Below are 25,066 nucleotides of genomic sequence, written 5' to 3'. Positions count from 1 at the left end.
TCCTGTGATGGAGGATTTCTTGGGGACCGGGATGATCGTGGAGCGTTTGAAGCAGGAGGGGACTTCACACAGCTCCAGAGATCGGTTGAAGATCTGCGTGAAGATGGGGGGCCAGCTGGTCAGCACAGACTTTCAGGCAGGAGGGGGACACACCGTCTGGGCCCGGAGCCTTCCTGATCTTCTGTCTGTGGAAGAGCCGACTCGCATCCACCTCGCAGATCCTCAGTGCAGGTGGGGGGTCGGTTGGGAGAGGTGAGGAGGTGGCACGGGGTGTAGGTGGTTGTTTGATGTCAGGGCAGTTTGGGGGGGCGGCTTATCAAACCTGCAGTAGAACACATTCAGGTCGTCAGCCAGTTGGTGATTCTCCTCAGTGGGGGGTGGGATTCCTGTATTTGGTGAGTGAGCCTCTCCACACTGAAGCAGGGTCGTTGGCTGAGAACCTGTTTTCCAACTTTTCAGTGTAGCGCCTCTTTGCTACCTTGATCTCCTTCGTCAGTGTATTCCTGGCCTGGTTGTACAGGATCCTGTCCCCACTTCTCCTCCTCCTTAGCCCGACGAAGCTGCCCGAGTCTTGCAGTAAACCAGGGTTCATTGTTGTTGTATGTGCAGAAGGTTTTAGTCGGCACACACATGTCCTCACAAAAACTGATGTAGGATGTCACGGTGTCAGTGAGCTCATCCAGGTCTGTAGCAGCAGCCTCAAAAACACTCTAATCAGTGCTGACAAAGCAGGACTGTAGCTCCAGCTTTGTCTGCACTGATCGGAGTGTTTTTGAGGCTGCTGCTTGTTTCTATATGACGTATAAAAACAAAAACAAATACTCTTAATATGTAAGCGCTTCACTTTCTGTAATCTAAATGAACTCTTCGTGCTGTTAGTAACAAACAGTAGAAGCACAGAGATAGATGTGTTTAACAAACAGCATTGTTCACACTCCAGACCGATAGGGGCAGTAGCAGACATGACCGTTTTCCCTCCAGCAGTGAACAAAGAAACAGGAAGTGCTTGAACTGTTGGAAAACAAATGTGTGTTTTTATACTTTCCTCTGATTTTTAGATGTGAATCAAACGAGGTTTGGTTGCATTATGATTTATCTTTATCTCTTTTGAAGTTGTGGTTGAGCTGTTACTCATTTACCGAAGTCAAATAGACAACACTGGTGATTTTAGGTTGACCTTTGATATGGAAATACACTAGTGCATGATGGGATATGAGGTATTTCTTCTCAAGTTAAATGTTAATAATCATTTCAAGATTTAGTACCAAAGTGTGTTGTGTTGGTGTTAAATTCTTTTAGATGATCACCTGCTTTCTAATCTCAGGGTTTTTAAATGTTTAACACCGTCACTTTGCTTGGTTTGTCTCTGAATGACTTCTCCGTCTCCAACGTGTACAACTCATACTTACCTGGCAAGGGAGATACCATGATCAAGAAGGTGGTTCACCCAGGGCGAGGCTTAGCCATTGCACTCCGGCTGAGCTGACCTCTGCGAATTTCTCAAATGTGGAAATCTCGATTGCATAATTTCTGGTAGTGGGGGACTGCGTTCGCGCTCTCCCCTGATAAAGTGTATAAAGATAAATCATATTTTAAACTTGTGGAAGTCCTGGTGACTGATATCTGAATCTATTTAAGCTTCATGTTAGCAGAATGTAGTTAAATAGTAGATGTTGACTGTTTGGAAGCTGTGTTAGTTTAAATAAAAGCCTTATAAATTGTGTCACATTACTAAAGAAGTTTATGTGATAATGTTTTACCCTCACACTTATTTAGTTAATTCAGAAGGACTGCGTTTGCACTCTCAGCTTATATTTAACAATATGATCAGTGGTCTGTTGTAGATACATTGTAACATTCTCACATGTGAAAATCACATTGTAAAGTATGAGATAGATACAAGATGTAGTATACGGTGAAACGACGTCGGGCCCCCATGCCTCCCTCATGGAGCCTGTGGCCCAATCCCAATGTCCCCCCTAAAGCCTCAAACCCTGAACCCTCAAGGACTTACTGACGTCACCTGGTTAGTGGTTGAGTGTGAGAGACTGTGAAGGCTTAAAATGGTGTAAATACGAATGGGACAGCACTTTGCTGCAACATATCACGTTACCATGAAAATGACAAAAAATATGATGTATAATTGTGGGTATTTATTTTATACTTTGTACTCCCTGATTTGAACGTCTTCCAGGCTCTTTCTTCAGATGAGAGGTCATTTCATCAAATCTATTTACTTGTTTTTGTTAAAACGGCTTCAATGACAAAATCAAATATTTGATGAATAAATATTCTCTGATTTCAAGTTTATTTGTTGTTCCATCTTTAACCCTTAATGTTTCTGTGTACATTTAATAAGACAGGCTGAACACATGTGAGCCGTCCTCTTTGTTTACCTTTTTTGTACCTCTCCATGCGTCCACTGGTTACCCCGTGCTTGAAGTCACATTGCAATGATTTGTGGGTAATTCCCTTAGGCAAAGTCAGCATCCTATACTGACTTACGGAAAGGGTTCATAAAGGGCTCAAAATGTCTGCGAGAGAGCCCTCAAACACTCGATGATTTGACAGTGGAACATCCCTAAAACCTCATGGACTTCACGGGAGCCCGCCTCAAAGTCCGTGAGTCCGTAAGGGGGGGACATTGGGATTGGGCCTGAATCTGTTTGGTCAGCAACATGCACATGTGTAGCCCGCTGGAGGTCATTTTGTAGGGTCCGGCAGTTCCTGTAGCTCCTCCCACCTGGTATCTCCTCCACGCTCTTACGACTGTGCTGAGACACACAGCAGACTTCTGACCTTCTTGTGACGGCTTGGATGGATGTGCCATCCTTGAGCTGGACTACCTGTGCAACCTGAATGCACTGCTACCAGTAGAATGCTAAACTAGAGAAAAATCAGGAAGGATAAGGAGAGAGAGAAATAGTCTGTGCAAAACCATTCCTTTATTTGGGGGGTTGTTTCCTGTTGCCTCTTCTGTCCACCTGTTGTCACTTAAATTTGCACCAAAGCAGGTGAATTTGATTCATAATCACTTAAATTCCTACCTGAACAGATGGATGTCCCAGAGGTTTAATTGACTTGTTGCTATACTGTGATGATTAATTAAGTGTTCGCCTCAACTTGGCATTGCAGTACTTCCAAGAACGATGCACCTCTTATGACTAAAATAAAAGTTACTTAAATATTTCTGAAACATGGAGCAAACCATGAAGAAATTCTGTGTGTCACTTGGACCCATCAACATGTTCTACTGGACATTACATAGACGAGCTTCATAGCAGCAAAACTATTCAACATTCTCGAGAGACTGAGGATATTTAAATGTGACTTTCAGATAAATAATGAAGTTAGAATAAAACAGGTTGTTTACTCTATTTTCCCGACAGTTTGTAGAATATTTGAAATTACATTTAGATCATCATGTAGCGAGTAATGGTCCTGACTAAATTTCTTTGTTCCGTTTCTATTATTGTATCTCAAACATGACAGTCATCATGGTCATTAAGCATTAAGTGATGTTTTGTGGTTAAATGCTTAACAAAATGAACGTTTGAATGTGAAACAGTCACTATAAGTGCCAAATCCACTGAAAGATAAACCCCCAATTTCACAGCTCAATGCACCTTTGCCTCGTTGTTGCTCTTAACTTTGTTTGCTTTGAAGAACCATCCATTTGATGCCAAGGCAGATGTAACAATGGAAACTCAAATCGTCAATTTAAATCATCAATTTAAATCATCAAGAAACAATGAAATGCATTAAACAAATGTCCTGAATGGACATAATTGAAAGACAGCACAAACTAAGGTCACACAGGTAAACATTTACTTTTTTTTTTCAAATTATTCCAACAAAATAATGAGCAAATGCACCATTTCAGTCTGCAGTTAAAACATTGCAGACAATGTTCATTTAAGGACAAACTCAAAAAAACAGCCTTAAGTCCAAGAAGCGAGAATTCTTTGTTATTTCTGCGTGACGGTGAATGAATTCTGGTCCATTAACTCGCCAACTCTCTCCTGCAGGGTCTGCACCACCTCTGCCAGGATGAAGACGTGCGTGTCGTCCAGGTCCTTGAGGATGAACTTCTTTCCCAGGGCCATCTTCTCATCCAGGTAGAGGAGGAACTGCTTCATGGCCGGATCGCTGGTCCAGTGAGCAGAGGGGACAGCTTCATAAATCATTACATTCTGCACACATGTGAGGATTATGCACTTCAGTTAATAAATACATTTTAAGTGCAACAGCATCAGTAGAGAAATATTGGTAAGAATTACTTGATCTACACAAATATTTCTGGGTAGATTTACAGTTTTCCTTACCATTCAACAAGGACACCTTTGTGTACGTTCACCATGTTGACACGTGCAGAGAAATCAGCAGTCGATGCAAACAAAATCCTCAAAACCTGCAGCACAATAAACAAAATCCTCAAAGCCTGCAGCACAATAAACAAAATCCTCAAAGCCTGCAGCACAATAAACAAAAGGTGTGTTACTTTCCTGGCCGTAAACACGACAAGCTAACGGAGGCAATGGGCAGACACCGAACCGTAACTTACAGTCACGAAACATAGACCAACGTTTTAAAAGTATTTGTTTTACGAGACAGCATGCTTCGCATAAATGAACGTTGCCCCAGAAAACATAAACAGCATTGGCGGTTAGTGTTTAAAGAACACAGCTGTTCGCGTTAGCTTCTGATTTGAGACTGGTTAGCTAGCTAAGCTAGCTCTGACGTTAGTTCAAAGCTACGTGACATGACACCGCGGCTATACTACTAAGTACTGCGGTTTTAAAATAGTGAACAGAATACGCTACCAATAAAGATGAGATACGTGGTTATATTCAAGCGAAGGAGTTGAGGACGACAAGAGACTGACTTCCACCAACCTGATAACTTTGTTGTTCCTGGTTTCTAAGCGTTGTGGGGGCGTACGGTCTGTAGCGAGGGACAATCTTCAGCGATGCAAAAATTGCGCATGTGGAATAAATACATCGTAAGTTATTATTACCATTCCTGATAAAAAGCTACACTGTATTTACCAATGATGAAACAGGTTATTGTTGTGGTGGGTAAATGATATAAAAGTCCAGTATTACCATAAAGCAGTCATGTTCAATGATCTAATGAATCCAGAGATTTACACAGAAAACATTGAATGAGATATGCATTGCAAAGTGGCTTTGAGATGAAAAAGATGCAGAACATAGACACGTCCGACTCCAACTTCATACATTTATTCATTGTCAGCATTGCTAGAGGCAATTAGGACTACAAACACGTGGAGATTTAAACCCATATCCTGGTTAGTCGTGTACAAATAAATACAACCCGAATTATATTAATACAGGTCCGTTTGAGGTAACGTTCAGGAAGGAATATGTTTGGCAGACAATATGACTGACATACTGCAGTTAGAATAAAATACAAAATAAAAACTTTAAAAAAAAATTGAATGATCTTTTAAAATTCTGACTCACTAATGAGAGAGACCGATCTAGGGGGGACTAGGAGAACACACGTTTTCACCACAACTAACTGCTCACAGCAATCAAGTTGTAAACGATGCTAAATTTTCCAAATCATATTATGATCACATTAGTGGTTGTTAATGTAAGTGTGCATTAAGGATAGCCAGTTATGTTTTCATATATTTTGGGGGGGGATGGGTGTCATTGGTCTCCCTCATTTCAAGTAAATAGAAGGTTTCATCAGTGTGTTGGGTTCATATATGTTAGTCAGTGGCTGATGTAGCTCTGCAGTGCTTCCAGGATGAACTGAAGGCTGCGCTTGTAAAGAAACGAGTCCTTCTTCTCTGGCTTGCAGATGTTGAGATGATCTGTGTCCACCTCGATGAGCTCTCCAATGCCGAGATCTGAAACCCAACCAGAGGAGACTCAAGGTCGCTAAAAGAACGAGACTTACTGCTTTAAAGATCTGAGCTCTTCATATTGAAGCTATAAATCACAGATGAACGTGTCTCATTTCACATGTGCAGTATCGTGACATACTTGCTGACTGTGTTGGGACCACCAGTATCTTGATCATGGGACCAATGGTTGTTGGCAGCGTCTCTGCAAAGCTCAGCACCTTGAATTCCTTTTCTTTGGCCATGTTCAGGAAGTTCTCATTGAGGTTGCGCAGTGCCGGCGAGTCTTAAAAAGCACATTTGGACAACAACTCACAATAGATACTGAACCATTTCTATGAAACACAGACAGTCATGGACCTCACAATTCATTTCAAACGCTTACCTTTACAAAGTTCTCTGACTTCTACAGAGGGAAAGAGAAGATATCTGACACTGACCGAGTACTCGGCCATGAAGGTGCCATGGTGAGGAACACTATAGAACATTATTCCCTTGGTGTTCTTTAACAGTTCATGCATATCTGGGTCCTCTGCGGCATCTAGCAGCATTTTCTTCACAAGCAATCCTGAATACAAACAGACAATGAGCACAACTTTTACAGTAGATACATATAATCACATGTAGGTACAGGTGTGAAATCATTTGTTTTTCATGTTGCGTTCAGGGGATTTGAGTAAAGATCTGAAGTGCTTGTGGAAGTAAAGTTCTGACAGAATACCTCCCATACTGTGGGCTACCCAGACCACTGGCCTCTCTCCAACTCCTGCCAGCTTTAACTTCTTTAGGAGCTCTCGACTTCTGTAGGCCAAGGACTTCCTGAAGAGACCAAAGCAGAGAATGATTCAACAGTTCACTCAATGAGAGTCTGGCATAATAAATACTGGAACATTTAGGATAATTAAACATTTAATTTCATCAAGAATTGTAGCTTAATTAGCTTTAAATAGTCATGTGGGATGGGTTGTGCAAAAATATGGTTATTACTATTGGTAAGTAACCAACGTCACCTGCACATTGATACAATATTTTATACTTGAACACTAGAAACTACAGATTGCTCACCTCTGATTCTCAGCGGGACACTTGGCCATCCAGTCGCTGAGGTGACTGTCATACTCCACTGATAGTACTCTCAGATTTGGACAGTCTGCAGCCAACCACGACTTTTCAATACAAGAGGACATAACACAGAAGAACAGCGAGAGATGATTCATCTTTTTAGGATTAATCAATGTCTTCGTGAAACCTCACGTTTAATGAAAAAACACTATTGAGTCTCCTTTATAGCCAGAAGGATCAATCCATAGTTGTTTTAATATAAAAATGTATAAGGACAAACATGGAAAGGCACTTAATGGTGACCCACAGTACTCCAGAGTAATTATAGGAATACGGTGAGTTCTTCACCTTTGGCCAGCACTCTGTGTAGTCCTCCCTGCTTTCTGCCTCCTTCTCTTCCTCAGACATGTCGCGGTCCTTCTGCCTCCACGTCTTAAAAGCTGCCCCAAGAATCCCATGGATGAAGAGCACGTCTGCTTTGATTGGCTGGCTGGAAATCAACACATTGTCAAGTGTTGGTTTACATACAACATAATATTGGAACTAATACTTTATCAAAAACGTGTAACAATAGAATGAATCGTTTTCCTACTTGCCACGTGTTTGTGGGTGCAGGATGTAGACGCCGTCTTGGTATTTCTCCTTCACCGTCTCCCTATCCAGGTTGGCCAGAGCGCGGGCTGCATGAGACGCCTGCATGACGTGAGGAGACTGCACCATCTCAGCCAGGGCCGACACCCAGCCTGAAGGTGTGATACAGGTAGGGAAGGAAGGAAAGAAAAATATTGGATGTATTATAATCTGTTGTTATGTTTTCAGTTAATCCAATTGGGACAGTAAGTATAAAAAACAGAAAACAAACATATGAACGAGTATGAGTATTTGAAGTCTTTGTAATGGTGAATATGTAATATTCAATACAATGTTACACATAACTAGACTCTATGGAACAAGTAGATGAGCTGTAGATTTACCAGACTGGGATATGGCCTGGTGAACACTCTCATTGAGCGCCAAATTTCCTATGATACGAACAATGTTCCTCTGAATCTTCAGGGAGTCTCTACGAAGCTGATAAATCCTCTGGAGGAGCTGCAGACCACCGTTGGCAACTATGTGGTCACAGTGGCTCTGGACCTGCAAACCGGATGTGTTTCAGTAAGTTCACAACATTTATTCACCTTCAATCAATATCAACCAGTCTTAACAGGAGTTATTCCACTCAGAGTTTTGTCCAGGTGTGAACCAAATTAACTGATGAGTTTGTCGTTGTTTCTGTTCGGAAAACTGTGAAATCTAATTCAGTTCAGTGTGCCGTGTATACAATTAAAACACTTCTATAAATACTTGCATGATGACAAGAATCCCTCCAACCGTGAACCATAGGAATCCACCGAATTAACCAAACTAAAACAAAAGGTGCTTTGTGTCTTCCCACGAAGACTAGTTCATGTTTAGATGTGTAATGGCTGTCATTACCTTTGAGTGCTGTACCAGCGCCTGTAGGCAGAAGGATTCCACCTTCTCAGAAGGAACAGAGGTGAGGCTCTGGGCGTAAGGCAGCCCGTTACCTCCAAAACACCACAGACCACCCTGCAACATAGGAGAGCTTTATGTGTCAGTATGAGGATTTAAAGGTAGTCACTTTTCCAAAAGACTGTATTCAGAGGTGCACGCGTGAGTCCCATCATTCCGTCTGAATTACCCGTTGTGCTGCCAAGGACTGGGTGCTCTCTCTGAGGGCCAGTGAGGTAAAGTACTGAACACACTTGTCCACCTCAGACTGAGGCAGAGACGCCAGCAGCTGCCTCAGTCCATCCTCTGCCGACAAACCCTGTGAAGACGTAAAAACATCTTATGTGATGTAAATGATCAATAGTGTTGAATAGTTAGTGTTAGTGGAGATACCTACATCCTCCAGGTCAGGCAGTGCAGGTGAGCGCAGGAAGAATCGAAGGTCTACCTGAGGAGTCCTGGCCAGGCCCACTGCTGTCTGCTGGTCTACAACCTGGGCTGCCGTCTGGTACTGGTAGTCTGCATTATTGACAACAGCTGTGAACTAATCCCACCTCAGGTTTTACAGTTGAACCTGAAGTGATGTGCAACAACTTTGTGTATCTTACCGTGCCAGTGGTGATTTCCTGCAAGCTCCTGAACGGCTTGTAGTCTGATGGCTTTATTGGCTGACATTGTCCTCTTCAGTAGGACCCATAATGCCACCTCATGTGGGTCTGCATCCACATGGCTGAAGTGCTCTATGACAGACGAATAGAAAGCTCACTGACTAGCTGAACGTTTCCAGAATGAGGTGGATACGGGGTAAACAAATACTGCTAAAGGCACTTCAAACTGTATTTACCACGACTAACTACCAGTCTCTACACTACCACTTTCAGATTACTCCAACAGCTAAGACGTTACAAACCTTTTGGTTTCAAAACTTGTGTCATCAATGTGGCAGCTTTTTATTTTTAAAAAGTCAAAAAGTTGATTTATTAAATATCTTATGGGAATGTATGTTCATGAAAAATACGTCATTTCTATAATTTAACATTTACAATTAAACGTCATGAGTGATTAACACAGAGGTAATATAAGGCGAACAAAACAACAATGTCTGTGTATTACAGCACACTATGCACATTAATACACAAACTATGAGACATCAAAACAGGATGTGCATGTACAAAGCAGGTGTTTCCTTTAGCCTCAATGTGCACGCTCCACATAAAAATGAGTTGGCAGCTGTAGTTTTATGAGACTACATGTCTGCTCCTCTATTAGCAGCAACTTCTGCTTTCCAGTCTTAGAAACATGAGGGGCAGTACCATGGCTCAAACTGTGAAACGTAAGATATAATGACAACGTTTGGTTTCTTACCGTCTAGTGATTGCAGCATAACCCGAGATGATATTTCCAGAAACCGCCTTGCTGCTTTATGAAGTTCCCTCCTTGCTTTGTGCGTAAGCCCTAAACACACAATGTGGGAAAAAATACTACAATGACCTAGAAAATTAGATTTTCATTTCTATAAAGACTCTACCAGAAGCTATTTAGTAATGTTTGCTCATTTGTTTCTCAGTATAGGTGATCGTTTCCATTACATAAGAGAACCGTGACCAGTGGAAGTGAGATCAGTCAACAGGCTGACCCAAACATTCAGGCAACAGAGATAGTAGAGAGGGGAAGGAAAGACTGGAAGTAGTGATAACAGACGTCACTGGGCACCTGGACGTGTCAAACTCAGTATCATTCTGTGCTCATACAAGAAATAAATAAAGCCATTCAGCATATTCCAGATAGCTGGTCTGGGAAGTCCAAAAGCAAAACATCTGAACTAAAGCGAAATCTCAAAATGGTCTTATTCTAGGTGGATGACTTTCAGTACCTGCAGTGAGGTTCTCCTTTTCATCGGAGGGAGTGGCTTTCAGATAGATGTAAGACTTGTACTTCTCCTGAAGAATCGCACTGGTGTCAATGGTCACCGCCTTGTTCAAGGCCACCACTTCATAAGTGATAAAAAGACAGCCCCTATAGAAAGGTAATGGATAAGCTGTGGCTCCACAGTGAGAGATCTTTTCACACAAGTCCAGGATCAAAGTATGTAAACACTGTAACTCACCCAGAGACAACTGCACCAGTTACTTTAGCAACCTTCCCTAAATGTCAACAGAAAAGGGATCCATTGAAAGATGGTTGAATCTATGTATTTAGAGTACTACAAGCTAGCACAATAAGCGGTGTACACACGTCAATTATGTCTCATAATAACTTACTTAAATGTTTCCACTGAAGCACTTTCCTCACTCCAGCTGTGCTCAGTCTCCGACAGCGGATCAGTCGTAGAGCTGCACCAGACATCCTGCAGGTCACCCAGTATGTTGTAGATACGTTAACAGGAGACTAACTACCTAACGTTAATATAATGAACGGTCAAAGTCATGATGCACAGCGATCTATGATTGAGGCTCTATCGACTAAACAACCGGCAGTAGCGACAGTTAACCAACTTGTAACAATAATTAATGCCTAACTGTAATAGTTAACTAACTTATGTAGCTAGCTAGTTGCCTAATAAGTAATCAAATCACGTAACGTTACAAGTAGCTAACATTAGCTAACGTTAGCTGCAGTTAGCTTGGAATGACAAGCGAGGGCTAAGCCAGTAGCGACTGTTACCTCAACTATCAGTCAGTATAAGCTCTCCGCCAGCTTATTAGCTGTTAGCTACCCAGCTGGACCATTAAGTTCGTTTCCATTGTTGCAGACTGACATTACCTTATTATTTATCGACAAACTTCCAAAGGACTACAGTAATGTCCTCCGCGGTTGCAGCGGATCGGTGTTCTGAAGCACAATGACAACTTGTCTCACAAATAATACGTCATCTATGGAGACTAGCGCCATCAGAAATATGTTTGTTACGGTATTATATTTAGTCAACCTGCAATATAATATCTGTGATGATGTGTGTTGGCTGTCCTCTGCCAAACGTAAACATGGTTAAGCGGGTACCTTACCAGGAAACCGTCAGACAGGACGTACACACATCTGTCTGCTCATAAGGGGGTGGACAAAATAATAAATACAAAAAACACGTGTGATCCAATACCACAATAATACAACAAACTCAAACTATTGTACAGATTATAATGTTCAGAGAATGATTTACACAAGCCTGTCGTTTGCACTAGTGTTGTGTTAAATTGCATTATATTGCGTATTGTTTTTGATAAGGTACATTATTGTCCCCATCAATGGACAACCTCACAATGCAATATTGTACATTAACACCACAACCTCAAAATGCTATTAACACTTGTCTAACACAGTCAACAAAAATTGACTTTTCGAAACTTCTCTAAGGTAATATTTGTTTCTATTTGGATGACTTCTGTAGTAAGTTGCAATATTTAGCAGGTGTTCATGTTATTATGTCCATATCTTGTGTTGCCCTATGCAAGAAAGCGCACCGCTTTGTTTGTGCTAACAAACACCCTTCAGACCACAGGTGTTGTATGGAAAAATCAGTTGTCATGCTTTTTCATTCTTGCTTTTATTGCATTCGTTTATGAGCAAAGTTCATTAAATTACAATCTAATTAAAACAGCAACACATTTGACACCCAACATTATGTGCATCTCTCTCAAACTCAAACACACCGTACTCGCAAACACAGACACACTAAATTACTTTGAATACCACGCACCCCCAAACACCACAGCTCTGTAAAAAACATGTTCGACGGCAATTAAAACATCAAATGAGTTCAAAGCTGTCTCCACCAGGTTTTACATAGATTCATCAATGACAGAAACATTTGCCTTCCTTTGGGCCACACACACACAGTCATTCTCTGTTTTGCAGCAGGGACAAAGGAGAAGTCTTGTCTTGCAGCGTAAATGCCCAGTCAGTCACCAGTATGTATTTGAATGTCTTTATACAGAAGTGGAATCATTTCTGTCCATAAGCAGCCCGCATAACTGAGAGTGTGAACTGTTTTTTAATGTTTTAGTTAAGAGTCCGCCTGGTTCTCTCGGCCCTCTCAGGTGCGTGTTTCCTGATATGCTCTAATAATGCTCTCATAAGCTGGAGGTGGGGTCTGTGTAGCATGGGAACCCCTCAGGCCATTGTTCCCCCAAAGTGACTCAGGTCTGGGTGGGGTGGCAGCTGGCCGGGCTGCTGTTTGAGCCGATCCCGTTGACGTGGTCAGAGTCGGTGTACGAGGCAGCGTGGTTTGGCTCCCCTCCTCTGCCTCTCTGGCGATTTGGCTGCACTGGAGCAGAGGGTGGAAGGTGGAGGCCCTGAAGCTGGATTTGTGCCCCAGAGGATCAAGGGGATCTGGGGAGGAAGTCTGCCGGTGGAAGCTGAAAGCAGCACTGACCAAACTGTTGTTGCTGCGCCGGTCGTAGCTGCTGTTGCGGTTAAAGCCTGGGCGGTTGCGAGAAGACGTGCGCGATTGGTGGGGAGGGCGGCGGGTGATGCTGGCAGAGCCTGCCTTGCGTCGGGACATCCAGGTCAAGATCACGTAAACCAGGGCCCCCAAGACCAGGCCCACCGCGATGGACACACAGAAAGCTATGATCAGAGGGACTGGGAAGAGAGAAACATATCAAAAAGGATATTTTATGAACTGTGCTTCAATATGTATTTTTGATGGATCCTTAACAAACGCACTCCATATTTTTTGTTTGCCTGCAGAATTATCTTGTTTACTCTTCATGTTCACTGTAAGGAACAAGAGATTAATAATATTTATGCACATGCAATACAATCTACTTCATCCTTAATAATAGGAATTTTAGCCAACATTACAACAAACATCTCTTTGTAACAAACAACAACTTCTTGACGAAATGATAATAGTCTTTCCTCTTTCATGTTTACCAGAGGAAGTGACAATGAACTGATTGCATTTGATTTCCACGAAAAAAGCACTGACTTTTGCTTCTCTGCCTTGGAAGCAGTAGTGCCCACATAAGCGTGCTTGAGAGAAGAGAGAGAATGCAGCGGCTAAAACAAATCCTGTGGACGGCTGCCAGCGAAAACAAATCAATTTCCTCTCAATACAGTTGAGCGTTAAAAGACTGAACCCACTTTTTCTACCAGCCCATATTTCCACAGCGGTTTCTATTTTTGCTCTAACTTAAGGAAAAGGGAAAGGAGACACTGGTCAAAAGTCATCTGGAAATGACATTTAGGAAAACGGAGGAAAAAAGAACTAAGAAAACACGTCTGGACCTTATAGATTTGGAGTGAGTTGCAAAAGTCTATATGAAGTCATCTTCAAAAAGAATCATGTATTTCCGTTTCAGAGGTGATTAAAGCTTAGATTCCTGAGAGAACGACAGCGCCAATCAGAGAGACCACATGAAAAAAGACCTGCTAAAAGAGAAGGGAAGTCAGAAAAAACTCACCAGCGTCATAAGACTGAAGTATTTCCAGAAAGAGATTTGTGTTGTTCCCGGCCATGACTTCAAGGAGAAGAAGAGAGACTGATACTCAGTTCAGTGTGTCTTTAACTCTCTCTCTTCTTCTTCTTCTGTCAGTTCTTGCCTGTCTCTCTCTCTTTACTTCTGATGGGTTTTCCTGTCTTTCTGGCTCCCCTCTTTCCTGTTCTCTCACTTCTCCCCTCTCTCGTCCCTTGCTCACTTTCTCTGTCAGTATGTCTGAGCCCAGAGGCACACAGGACTGGCGGCTAACTCTGGCGGCCGTCTTGTTTATGGAAGCGGAAAACTACACTGTCACATTTCCTGCTTTCCTGCTTGAAATTAGCAACAGGAGTGGCTTATCTATCCAGGACAGAGATCCTGGAGGTGGGGAGACGGGGTGTTGCTGTAATCACTTCCTCCCCCATCATTTCCTTCGGGTTGATTAATGTGAAATGGTATCACCCAAGTACTGCAAGGCTCATTACTTCAGCTTTCACCATAGGAAAGTCCACCACACTCACCAATATTTTTGTTCCTTTCAGAAATGACAAATATTTCAATCTCTCACATGTTTTTTCCCGCCCACCACAGAGGCCACAGGAAACAGTTAACCATAAGATGCACAGGCCTGCAATGGGTGCTGAACACAATACCACAGCTGGAATTGATGGTGACGATACTGTAAGTGCTTTTAATACTCAGGTAATGATGCTCTGGTGTATTTTTATTTTGAACGGACTGTGTGGATATCTGCCTGTTCTGATCTCCAGCGTCTTTGTTACGCTCAGTCTTTCCACTGTGTCTGCCAGGTCAGCGGTGCCTGCATTGGATGTCTGGTCCTTTCCTCAGTTGGAGAGATCCAGTAAAAACATTGTAGTTTGATAAGACAGAAAAGCAGCTCAGCACATTTTTTTACTTTCAAAAATCAGGATACGGTGAATGAGAATGAAGCTCGTCATGTTACTCATTCTTGATCCCGCAGTCAGCATTGTATTAACCCCCTCCAAGTCAAATCTGCATGGTCGTCAGTATAGTCAGAGGGAAGGATGCGAGCAGTCATGTTGGTATGCGTCTAATGTAGACCAGCCCCATTTGCCCCCATCAGCTTTGGATTGTAAACCCTCCACCTTAAATTCAACCTCAACATTAATCAAGTCTCCCTGTTAATCCTGTCCAGTAAAAGGAAAAGTTCTTAGACTATCAGACAAAATCTTTGTGAGTGTAGTACACTAAGAATTTGACAACCTTCTCACTGTAAAGTAGAGAGAGAAAATAGCCGGACCAAAGCCTGAACTTCCTTTAATTGTTGGCTCTGCTGTAAAACCTGTCCTAAAAACCAGCAAACACCCATAACACACTAGTATGTGTGGCCACTGGCCATTGTGTTCTGTTATAGAGTAATTAAAGTGTAATGGGCTCATAGGTGGAGGACAACATTCTTTGAACTTTTTAGCTTAAGTTCATAACCTTATCAAAATGTCATTGGGCAGAGTGGTGGGAAATTACAGTGTGCAAACCTTCATATGTAAACAGGGACACTAGATGTCTGTCAGGACTTCAAGAATGTAGCCGGCAACGAAGGATATATTATTGCTGTGGTTAAGAAATAATACAGAACCGTGAGGAGTTTCTATTTGTAGATTAGATCAAACAATATCTCATCAATCTCCTAAACATGAGCGTTTATCAATGTGCCATTCTGGGACAGCACTTATGCATAAACTATTATTACATGGATAAGTGAAATGGAATGTTTGTTTTTCCTATAATAAATGAATACCACTGTGGTCGGTAATATTTCGATGTAGAGAGGCCGAGTCAGCCGCTAGGGAGGGACGGTCTCTACTATGTGGTCTTTCTGTTCCCTCTTTGAACAGTAGATGGAGTAATACTCCACGAGAACTTCACAGCACATCTCAAATGTATATCATGCAATTTGCTCAGCGTGTTGTTCAGTGTGCGTGGTGGGCTGTGTGTACTGATTATTGTATTGTACACACATAGGATCACCCTCCACATGTTTTTAGCAGTTTGGATATCACACATGTGCAGCTCAGTGAGGATTGGTCTGCTATGACGTATGAATTCGAAGTAAATTTTTTGCAAGATTTGCAATAGCATGTGTTTTTTCCCCCATAGAAAACAATGGAAATGGGTTGCGAGTTATATCAACATCTGTTTAATGTCTAATAACATTGGAATACTTGGCCTACAAACATCAGTATAACTTATTTAACATCACTTGTAATAAGGAGATTTGTCCCCTTTGTTTAAGGAAACATCTGAGTCGATACCAGATGAAACGGCTTCTTGGGTGAGTTTTGCACGACATAAATAGTTACAGAACAGAATTTCTCCCGGGCATTGTGTTGATTTTGACATGCAGGTCAGCAACAAACTTTATAATGAGATTTTAGAAAACTGCTGACATTGCATGGAAGAGATTACCACACTGGCGGTCTTGGTCCCAGCTCTCCGCCTGTGCATTGATTAGATAAGGAAACGTATCTTAATGGGAATGGCTCTGGCTACTATAGGAAGAGTTCCTATTGACCCACGTGCTTTGTCTCCACGCTCTCTGCTCCCCTCTGCAGTGTCTGCTCTCCGATTTTGCTGAATCCGTTCGGTCCTGTGGGTCTCTGGACGGTGGAGGTCACCCCCAGCAGAGCTGCGTGGAAATGTAGAAATCAGCAGTCCGTCTCTGCTGCAGAGGAGCCAGCCGATCCAACTGAATCCCACAATTTATCACACTGGCCAGTCCAACAGCTGACTCTGACACAAAATGGTTAGATTTGTATTTATTTATTTATATGGATGCATTGCTGATTTAGTTGTTACTGTGTGGGTTGAGTTGTGATTGGGTAGGCATATCATTTGAATTAATTCTTTTTTTTTTTTTGTCCTGTATATGGCATATTCATTTTTATTGAGAAACTTGCGTATATAATTTATTTGGCGGTAAGCTATGCTAATAATACCCTATACACATAGTTGCCTGCTTTTGGGAATGATTCCCATACAACAATTCTTCAGTCTAAATAATAACCCCTTCTCCCACATCATTTTGGCTAAGAGTGTTTTTTCCCGGTAAACATCATTTCCTCAGTCACTGTCGGTAAACAGTAAACAGTAAACAGCGGAGCTTTCAAAGAGAGCCTGGACAATGCAGAGATCAAGAAATCTGGACTCACAAATAGATGGCGGAGAGCCGTTCTGCTGTCCATGAAATCACCCTCATGCTGCTCTAATGCCTCCACCTCATTAACATAAAGCCACTCCATAAATTAATCCTCGCAGCAGATTGCACTACATCTGTGCAGTGTTTTCAGTGTCATTCATTGAGCAGAGGATCTGCAATCAATAATCATTTATCAGCTTTTATATTTCCCGTGCCCACTCCTCTGTCTCTCACTTTGTTGGATGAGGCTGTGGCCAGAGCAGCTCCTCTAAGAGCTCTCCTGAGATGATGATGAAAGGACTCGTCAAATGGGATTACACACTGTGATAAGTGCTCAGAGCCCAGTGGTTCGTCACACCTCCCTCATGCATTTCAAAGAGTGGCATTGATCTGCTGGGGAGCAGCAAATATCGGATATGGAGTTTTTTGGGAGAGATGTTTTATTGGCAGGGTTGTGTTTTCATCGATTGTTTACTCGTATTGGTGATTTTTTTTTTCTACCTGCACGTGTCACATTTCATTTAAAAAGGAAAGTCCACTGTTGCATGAGACTCAATAAGCAGTGAATGATGGAGCGATGCATAGTAAGCTAAACGAGCACGCATGGTGACTTCTTTAAAATACAAGGACATTATCTGAGTTAGAGCTGGAAGCCCTTCATCCAAAATCAAACTATTTTTTACTGAATACTTTATCGTTATTAGTTAAGTACATTGATTATGTCATGATTCAGTGTATGACCCCAGACTCCTCATCAATTTACAGTTTTAGGAATTCAAATAATAACTGTAATAAAATAGAAAAGTGTAAGAAAGGAAAGTGCATCTCGGAGAAGCCCAGTAAGCATTTACTTTAATACATAAAGATAAAATTAGTCACTTATTTATTTCAGCAACGCCTGAAAGCGTCTCCTGAAATCATCAATTCAAGTCCTGAAGCTCTGATTTAGAAAATTACAATGTCAATTCTGTTTGTGGATGTATTTTACCTTTAACATATGTGGTATAACTGCTTTATCTAAGTTCACATCCAGTAAGAAATGTGTTGTTGCCATCAGAGGCGAGGTCCGCTGCAGCAGATTCTCTCCTCTGTTCGTCCATTGCGTCTCTCACTTGCTGACAAACACTTTCTCTCCCACACTCACAGACATGGCACACATCTTACAGTGGCACCAGTTGGCACGGGACGATACCCGGCGTGCTATTGGTCCTGAAGTGAGGAAGGAAGAGCCATCCCTTTTGATTGGACAGGAGGTGGCAGTGCAGGCAGACCAGGAAGCTGTCTTGTCTGCAGAAGTGAAAGGCTCAGGCATACTGTATGTGATTGCTCGCATACACATACAGTATGAACTTACGTCATCGTCAGGGGAGGAGCTTCTCCGAGTGAGAGGATTGCAGACTGCTACTGCAACAGGGATGACTTGAAAAGAGAAAACATACAGCATGGACACGATTCAGCCCTGATAGCCCTGCGGTCAGTGGGAGACGCACGACTGCTGCGGCTCGATCTGAGTCCTGATCACAGCATCAGAGCCTCGCCGGTGGTGACGCACGGGAGTTTGAGACGTGACTTTGATGACCTCAGGACAGCAGCATGGCATCACCCAGGCACTATGGACACTCTACTCGGGATATTGCCAACGTGATGCAGATGCTGCAAGGTAGGTGTAAAATGCGTACTCACTCAAAACCCCTCCACCTGGGTTCTGCAGCGTTTTTAGGGGTGACCTAGTGCTTGGCATGACACAGCAAAACAGTATGAGCTAGAGACATTTACTGTTACTGTAAAACTGCTCTACATGGATTTGATCTTTTCTGCTCATGTCTTATCTGTGGAGTGCTGTTCAAGTTCAAATGTCTTATAAACGTGTGGTATGGGGAAGGACATGACAGAAAGGGATACGCAATATCACAGCATGCAGTACTCAAGCACATTGGACATGTTTAGGTCATAATCAGTTGTGTTTTGTCCAACATGTAGTTGCTCACAGTGCTTTAGTTGGCTTTAAATAGAAAATAGAGATGCATGCAACTGTTGTATGTATTCATTGTTTGTGTCTATGTGTGCACATGCTTGCATACATGCACAGTATGTGTTTGTGTCTGTGGATAGACTGGGAAGCAGACAATAGATAAAGCTAATCCCCAGAGAAGCTGACAGGATGAAGTCCATTCCTTGATGTGGATCGTCGTATCCTCAGACTTATGTTCGTGTAGCGTACTGTGGCATGAATTACAGACATTTTTAAAAATTATTTTGCACCCTTGACACATTCAAACTAACAATTCTGGTTTTCTTCTCTTATCTCTGACCTCTGCTCTAACCTTTCTTTCATTTTTTTACTGTATTTGCAGCAGATATCAACATTTATTCAGTCTTTTTTTCCCCCTTCCTAGAAGTCAAACAATGTGTGTGTGTGTGTGTGTATCACCTCCCTCTACAGTAAAACATTGTATCCCTGTGTGGCATAGTCACACATCCCCTCACTGACCGGATCAGATCGATGACACTCGCAAAGTAGCAGGGAAAGTCAGGTGACACCAGAGCTGGGATCCAATATGGCTGCTCCCTGTGTGGCTTCTGAGGTGGCAGTTTCTGTGAAAGCTAAGAACGGCATCACCAGCCACGTGGCTCCTCTGCATCACTGTGTGCAGGTGTTGGTGCACACTTTGAATCCCGATTGTGCTCCGATTGATCTAATTTTAGAAGCTTCCCCCTAAAGATGCAAGAACATTGACGTGTTAGACAGTATTTGGAGAGAATCAGTTTATTACATCGCAATTATTCTTTTATTTATCTATGAGGATAAAAAATATATATATTCCTTTTTTTGGGAAGCTGCATAATATTTTGTCTATAGAGAATATGTAGTAATAATGGAGTCCACTGCTTGTAGGTAAATTCAGGACTATTATTTAACACGACAAGACAGTAAATGACATGAACTGTAAATAATGTCGCTTTGTCCCAAGTGTGGCTTGTTCCTAAAATACTCTTCTGGCTGGGTCCTGTGGATGGGGGTGTGTCCACATTATCTAAATACACCAAACAGTCTCTTTACCAACGGTTGCAGAGACACATGGGCCATTTGAATGGCTTTTGAATGACATGCTTGAGTAGAGATGTTACTACAAGTCTCACATGCTGCCGGTGGTGTCAATAGATTTGCTTTATTTCAGCAATGTCACTCATTATGCCATATATAATGAGTACGCCGCACTTCTGGTCGGCAATCCATCTCCTGGGAGACGAGAGCTGAACCTGTGATGATATCATCAAGATGTTTTGTCAGAATCAAAGAGGAACACTTGTGTTTTTTTATTTGTCTGAACATAAAACAGCGCACAGCATAAAGAGAACACACCATAACGTGAGCGTGAGCGTTCCTTGCCTCGGGTATCATGCGGTGTTTCTCCAGGTAGAAATGTCACAAATTAGATCGCTGAATGAAATCAATGGCACCTTTTGTTCAGGGTGGCTCGCTTTTCATTTCCCACGGTTGCAGTAATTCTCCAGCAGGATAAGTGTTCAGAAATGTACTTTATTGACACGTTTATGTTCACGTTAGTGGTGAAAACTTGAACGCAATCTTATTTCTTACGACTTCAGAGTTAAATATAGGTAATCTAATTCTATTTTTTATGTCTTTTAAAGTCTGATTACATTACCATATTGTATTCATCCTCTCCAGAGAGGACAATGTTCTCAAATTAGCCACTTCCACAAATCACCAGCAGCTATGAAAATGAACTGTACTCCCTTCAGGCTCAATTTAGAAGCTGTTAGTAACCGCTCAGCGCGACATCAAAACAATCAAAACTTTTGCCCCAGTTTTTGGGTCTGTGCTTTTCATCTTTCAACCGTCTCTTTTGGTGTACCTCTGTGTCGCGGCGGAAAAAACAGCAATTAGTGACACCATATGGCAGAGAACGCGGAGTCCGCTTTGAAGACCTCCCAGCCTGAACTCCTCCATATGCTGTGGAATTTGCCCGTTTGTTGTCTCTCATTAATGAGAAAAGCGATGCGCCGTTTTTTCCTATTTCAATTTCTCACCTGTTTTCTCCGTCGTGGGCGGCAGAGGCGTGCGTTCCCACCTACGCCTCTGGGCTTCACCGTCTGCTAGCTTATCAAGCAGACACCGTAGCTGAGCCTCATTGTATATGGGACACCTGCTTGAGTTGTCTGTGTGTGTGTGTTATTCTGTACTTGTGATTTGCTTTTGATCAAATAATACAGAAGGAGATTGCCGCAGATTTCCATGCAGTTTCTCAATCGTTTATGGCTTCGCGTATTCATTTTTTCTTGGCAAAGCGACTGCATTTAAGGAAATTCTGCAGTGCGGTACACTTTTTATCAGCACCGTCTGTAATTTTTGATTAAGGAGGATGCTGAGCAGGATGAAATGTGAAAAAAGAGGGCAACAGCAGTCAGCAGCATATTAGACGGATGAAATAGGGATGAAAGAGGCAGTTGGAAAAGCAAGAAAATGACACTGGACAAGTAGGGGAGAGAGAGAGCGAGCGAGAGAGAGAGAGAGCCCACACACCCGTTTTTAAGCTCCTGATTGCTGGTGGTACTGGCACAAATCCTCACGTTGGCACAGGTCCAGGGTGACATCCTGTTGCCAGGGGCGACATTATGGTTCGGCCGCAGCCAAGGAAGAACCAGGCAGACGGTCACCTTGAGCCACGCCAGCCTCCTGCTTAGTCCTGACGCCACCATTTATCGTCTGCGGCTCTGGGTACCACAGCTTCACACAGAGACACTGAAACAAGCACTTGGTGTTTTAAAAATAGCCCAGATGCATCTTTTTGCCTCCATCCCCCCCCACCCCCCACCCCACACACACACACACACACACATCGTACTACTGGGTGTCAGCAGTTCAGCTAAATGGTTAAACAGACGTGGAACGAGTCTTCAAGGCCGCCAGACCGTCAACATGAAGCCGTCGCTCTGTTGTAGCCTCAGAACTGTGGCAGTAGGTTCAGTGTGGGATGGAGTTATTTATTCTGCTGCTTCTTTCCAGATTGTGTTTATGACTTGTTGTCATAGAGGCAGTCGCATGACAGCCAGCACAGGCTTCTCTTTTTCGCCCTGTGGGCTTATTGGCCGTGTCTTGTTCAGCTTCTGTTACTGCAACAGGACATACTGTTTGATACAACGGTGTGTGTGTGTGTGTGTGTGTGTGTGTGTGTGTGTGTGTGTGTATACTAAGAGGTATTTAGTGTCTAAGTCCATGCTAGTTTCTCAGTGACAGCTTCTATTGCAGATCAGATCAGTCAGTGAAGGTTTGAGTGACATGTCACAAGATTAGGTCACTGGGCTTTATCCGCTTTCAACCGTTTTCAGAGATCACACCTTCGTGACGGTCTAAGTGTATTCCAACATTAGTTCAGCGAAGCGAGATATCAGTATTGATTCTTTTTTTTCCTCTTAAAAAATCACACCTATTTTTGATTCAAGGCCGATTGACTAAAGGCAGCAATACAAGCTACTGTTGACCCAGTACGGACCATTAATGTGGAGCAAAGTTCCAGCTTTAGGCCACACTGATACACTTCTGCAGCATTTCTGTAACATCCCTGACTCTGTCAGATGGAGGCATCAGATAGTTTTGATGGACGTACAGAACAATGTCCTCGCAGAGAGAATCCTCACACCTCAGCTCGTGACCCCAAGACACCTTCCCTCTCTGTCTGTAATGCTTTTGAGTCTCATGCATGCTCTTATCTCTCAACCACAGACACCTCTCTTCCTTTTTTTACCCCACTTGTCACAATGTGATTGGATGGTGGGAAATTCTGCCTCTGGCGGTCCATTTAGCACTCACATATTTTTAAAAAGAGGTCAGAGGCCCTGGCCTCCTGAGAGGTCAGCTGGCCAGATAATGTGATGATATCAGCATACCTGAGTTGGTGAAAGAAGTCATTCCCAGCTTTTAATTCAATCTGCTTGGAGCACCAGATGGGTTTGGGTTTATCACAGCTTTAGATATTTTTAAATATTCTGTCTCTCACTGAATAGAACATTGACTTTCAAAATACACCGAAGCTAGACTGAACCTTTCTTCACTCATTTTATTATCCTGTTAATAAAATCTGAATTTTGTTCTAAATATGCCTTTAAAATCCTGCATTTTCTCAGCTCTTTACTTATGTTGTGTCGTTGTTCCTGGAGGGAGGGAGTCCATGATCCCTTTCCATTTACCTACAATGTAAAACAAAGCACTGGAGGTGCCGCGTCTTTATGAAATATGATTTCCTGTTGTGCTGCATGCTGACATCTGTCCCCTAGGGCCCTTTCTCACACGCTGCAGACGCAAACAAAACCTGCCACCTGACACAACAAACCCCGCTTTCCTGCTTTTAACAATTCAAGACTGTTCAGTGAGGAAAAAGTGAGCATTCAAGCGATGTTTAGGGAATTTGAAGGAAATGAATAATTCCTCATCAGAATGAGATCACTAACTGGACAGGTGGTTGTTGTTGGAGTAAGAAAAGAGGAATACATCACAAAATAATTCAGATTTACTTTCAGTAAGACTAAAAAATGGCCCCAGCTGGATAAGAGTAAATACACACAAGTGGTTGTGTGCGACAGTAAATTGTATATGATTCTGGCTCTGTTCCAGTCAGTGTTTTTATTTCACAGCAAAAGACGGGACTTCTAACTGAATTTACTGCTCTGGCCACAGTGATGTATCTCGTGTGCTGACGCCAGTCCTTTCACTTCACTCGTCCCCGTAATGTGTGGCGGGCCACTGAACCTGGATAAAGAGCTTAGACTGTCTGACCCACTCCTGCACTCCCACGCGCACAAAGCATCACACAGGCACACACACACACACACACACACACAAAATCCTCACACACACACACACATTCATAGATAGAGCAGCAGAGAAACGCTGAAAATATTGTTTCAAAGCCAAATTGAGTCTCTGTAATGCTCTTAGTGCCACTGAGTGGCGTTTTGATATGACCCCTGGAACCTCCCGTGGAATAGATGCTTTGTATCAGCCACATGTTCGGTCTGTTTTTGTATAGTGTTAAAATGCGGTTTTGTTCATTTGAATGTATTTACCTGATAAAAGTAGGATGGAAATTGCAGCTCAAATCCAATAGGGCACAACGTACCACTGTTTTGCCACATAATATAATCTGAGTTTTCTGCAGCATCCCTGTCAGAAATTAGTCAAATGCATAATTCTAATTTCTATATTCTTCAATCCCGAGGTGATGATAGTTTTTCCAATTTATACGTTCAGATTTTATGTTGTATTTTTGTTAAATTTTTAATACAAAGTGTTCTATTTGTCTCTTTTTACGTTATAAATATCTTTTACTTTTTTGACTTTCATTCATTGGCATGCTGATCTGCTTTATTGCTTTGTGTGTGTGCGTGCGTGCATGTGTGTCTGTCAGTACTGCAGGTGCTGAAATGACTGTATCAGTGGCCTGGCTGTAATGAACACTGATATTTGGACATTTCTGTTGAACACAAAGGTGCCTTCTCTGCACATCTGGTGCTGAAAGGGGAGTGTTGGTGCTTGAAAGAGGAAAGGGGTTGTTTTGATAATCACTTTGACTTGTTCCCCCCTTCTCACTCTCTCTTTAATGTGGTTCATTATTACTGAAATGTAATTAGCTATGCTAATGAGCTGGCATTTTGGACTTCCGTCTCGGCACTTATGTTGGGACTGGTATAAATGTGCTGTCAATGGAGTGGGATGGCGAATGGAGAGGCTGAATAGGCATGTGAGGGTTGAGTGGATGTGCTGAGGGTGTGATAGAGGGTGTTATCGAGTGTTAGGGTGAAAGTACTCCCGGCGGAAGTGCTGAGAAGGGGTTTTTAAATTAGGAATTGTTGGGGTGAAAGAGAAGAGCTGGAATCAGGAAGTGGATAAAGAAGCTTTTTTTTGAGGCAGAAAAGCCCCCAAAAACCTGTGAAATCACTCTGTGTGTCAGTGCGGTGGATTAAAATGTGTGTCTGCACGTGTTGGGTGTGTGCTTGTGG

The 25,066-nt window shown here is 42.5% G+C and overlaps 3 protein-coding genes and 1 non-coding gene across 6 annotated transcripts; 1 reads left to right on the top strand and 3 right to left on the bottom strand.

The window, feature by feature from the left end:
* The first annotated feature begins 1,401 nt into the window (after positions 1-1,401).
* LOC142942985 (U1 spliceosomal RNA) lies at positions 1,402-1,565 on the top strand. Its single transcript, XR_012952041.1, has one exon. It is a non-coding gene; the product is annotated as a U1 spliceosomal RNA (small nuclear RNA).
* A 2,246-nt stretch (positions 1,566-3,811) lies between these two features.
* gtf2h5 (general transcription factor IIH, polypeptide 5) lies at positions 3,812-5,002 on the bottom strand. Of its 2 annotated transcripts, none has more exons than XM_076084532.1 (3): positions 4,896-5,002; positions 4,326-4,411; positions 3,812-4,149 (listed from the first exon to the last, which is right to left on the bottom strand). In XM_076084532.1, exons 2-3 carry the CDS (start codon positions 4,358-4,360, stop codon positions 3,969-3,971), a joined length of 216 nt encoding a protein of 71 aa, XP_075940647.1. In that variant the 5' UTR covers positions 4,361-4,411; positions 4,896-5,002; the 3' UTR covers positions 3,812-3,968. The 2 variants fall into 2 exon arrangements, with proteins under 2 accessions (XP_075940647.1, XP_075940648.1); XM_076084533.1 differs by having other exon boundaries at positions 4,824-4,941.
* Positions 5,003-5,227: 225 nt separating this feature from the next.
* Positions 5,228-11,407, bottom strand: serac1 (serine active site containing 1). Of its 2 annotated transcripts, none has more exons than XM_076084528.1 (17): positions 11,216-11,407; positions 10,714-10,799; positions 10,560-10,596; positions 10,326-10,468; positions 9,818-9,907; positions 9,061-9,192; positions 8,850-8,971; positions 8,643-8,771; positions 8,417-8,530; positions 7,912-8,074; positions 7,530-7,680; positions 7,286-7,427; positions 6,941-7,041; positions 6,597-6,694; positions 6,261-6,443; positions 6,018-6,161; positions 5,228-5,881 (listed from the first exon to the last, which is right to left on the bottom strand). In XM_076084528.1, the coding sequence occupies exons 2-17, from the start codon at positions 10,796-10,798 to the stop codon at positions 5,745-5,747; spliced, it is 1,971 nt and encodes a 656-aa protein (XP_075940643.1). In that variant the 5' UTR covers position 10,799; positions 11,216-11,407; the 3' UTR covers positions 5,228-5,744. The 2 variants fall into 2 exon arrangements, with proteins under 2 accessions (XP_075940643.1, XP_075940645.1); XM_076084530.1 differs by lacking the exon at positions 11,216-11,407 and adding an exon at positions 11,117-11,138.
* Positions 11,408-11,963: 556 nt separating this feature from the next.
* Positions 11,964-14,164, bottom strand: myct1a (myc target 1a). Its single transcript, XM_076084531.1, has 2 exons — positions 13,855-14,164; positions 11,964-13,030 (listed from the first exon to the last, which is right to left on the bottom strand). The coding sequence occupies exons 1-2, from the start codon at positions 13,907-13,909 to the stop codon at positions 12,483-12,485; spliced, it is 603 nt and encodes a 200-aa protein (XP_075940646.1). The 5' UTR covers positions 13,910-14,164; the 3' UTR covers positions 11,964-12,482.
* Positions 14,165-25,066: the final 10,902 nt, after the last annotated feature.

This window comes from Anarhichas minor, unplaced genomic scaffold, assembly GCF_050575085.1.
Source record: "Anarhichas minor isolate MPS153535 unplaced genomic scaffold, ASM5057508v1 ptg000136l, whole genome shotgun sequence".
NCBI lineage: Eukaryota > Metazoa > Chordata > Actinopteri > Perciformes > Anarhichadidae > Anarhichas > Anarhichas minor.
This window is presented reverse-complemented; position numbering and strand designations above follow the sequence as displayed.

What these genes read in the sequence shown, in the direction of transcription:
- gtf2h5 (XM_076084532.1), bottom strand. Translation starts at nt 4,360, where the DNA reads ATGGTGAACGTACACAAAGGTGTCCTTGTTGAATG. An exon ending in AAAGGTGTCCTTGTTGAATG is followed by an intron (nt 4,150 to 4,325) that starts GTAAGGAAAACT and finishes TCACTGGACCAG; the next exon opens with CGATCCGGCCATGAAGCAGT.
- serac1 (XM_076084528.1), bottom strand. Translation starts at nt 10,798, where the DNA reads ATGTCTGGTGCAGCTCTACGACTGATCCGCTGTCGGAGACTGAGCACA. An exon ending in CACCCACAAACACGTGGCAA is followed by an intron (nt 7,428 to 7,529) that starts GTAGGAAAACGA and finishes GTTGATTTCCAG; the next exon opens with CCAGCCAATCAAAGCAGACG. An exon ending in TGTCCCGCTGAGAATCAGAG is followed by an intron (nt 6,695 to 6,940) that starts GTGAGCAATCTG and finishes TGGTCTCTTCAG; the next exon opens with GAAGTCCTTGGCCTACAGAA.
- myct1a (XM_076084531.1), bottom strand. Translation starts at nt 13,909, where the DNA reads ATGGCCGGGAACAACACAAATCTCTTTCTGGAAATACTTCAGTCTTAT. An exon ending in ACTTCAGTCTTATGACGCTG is followed by an intron (nt 13,031 to 13,854) that starts GTGAGTTTTTTC and finishes CTCTCTTCCCAG; the next exon opens with TCCCTCTGATCATAGCTTTC.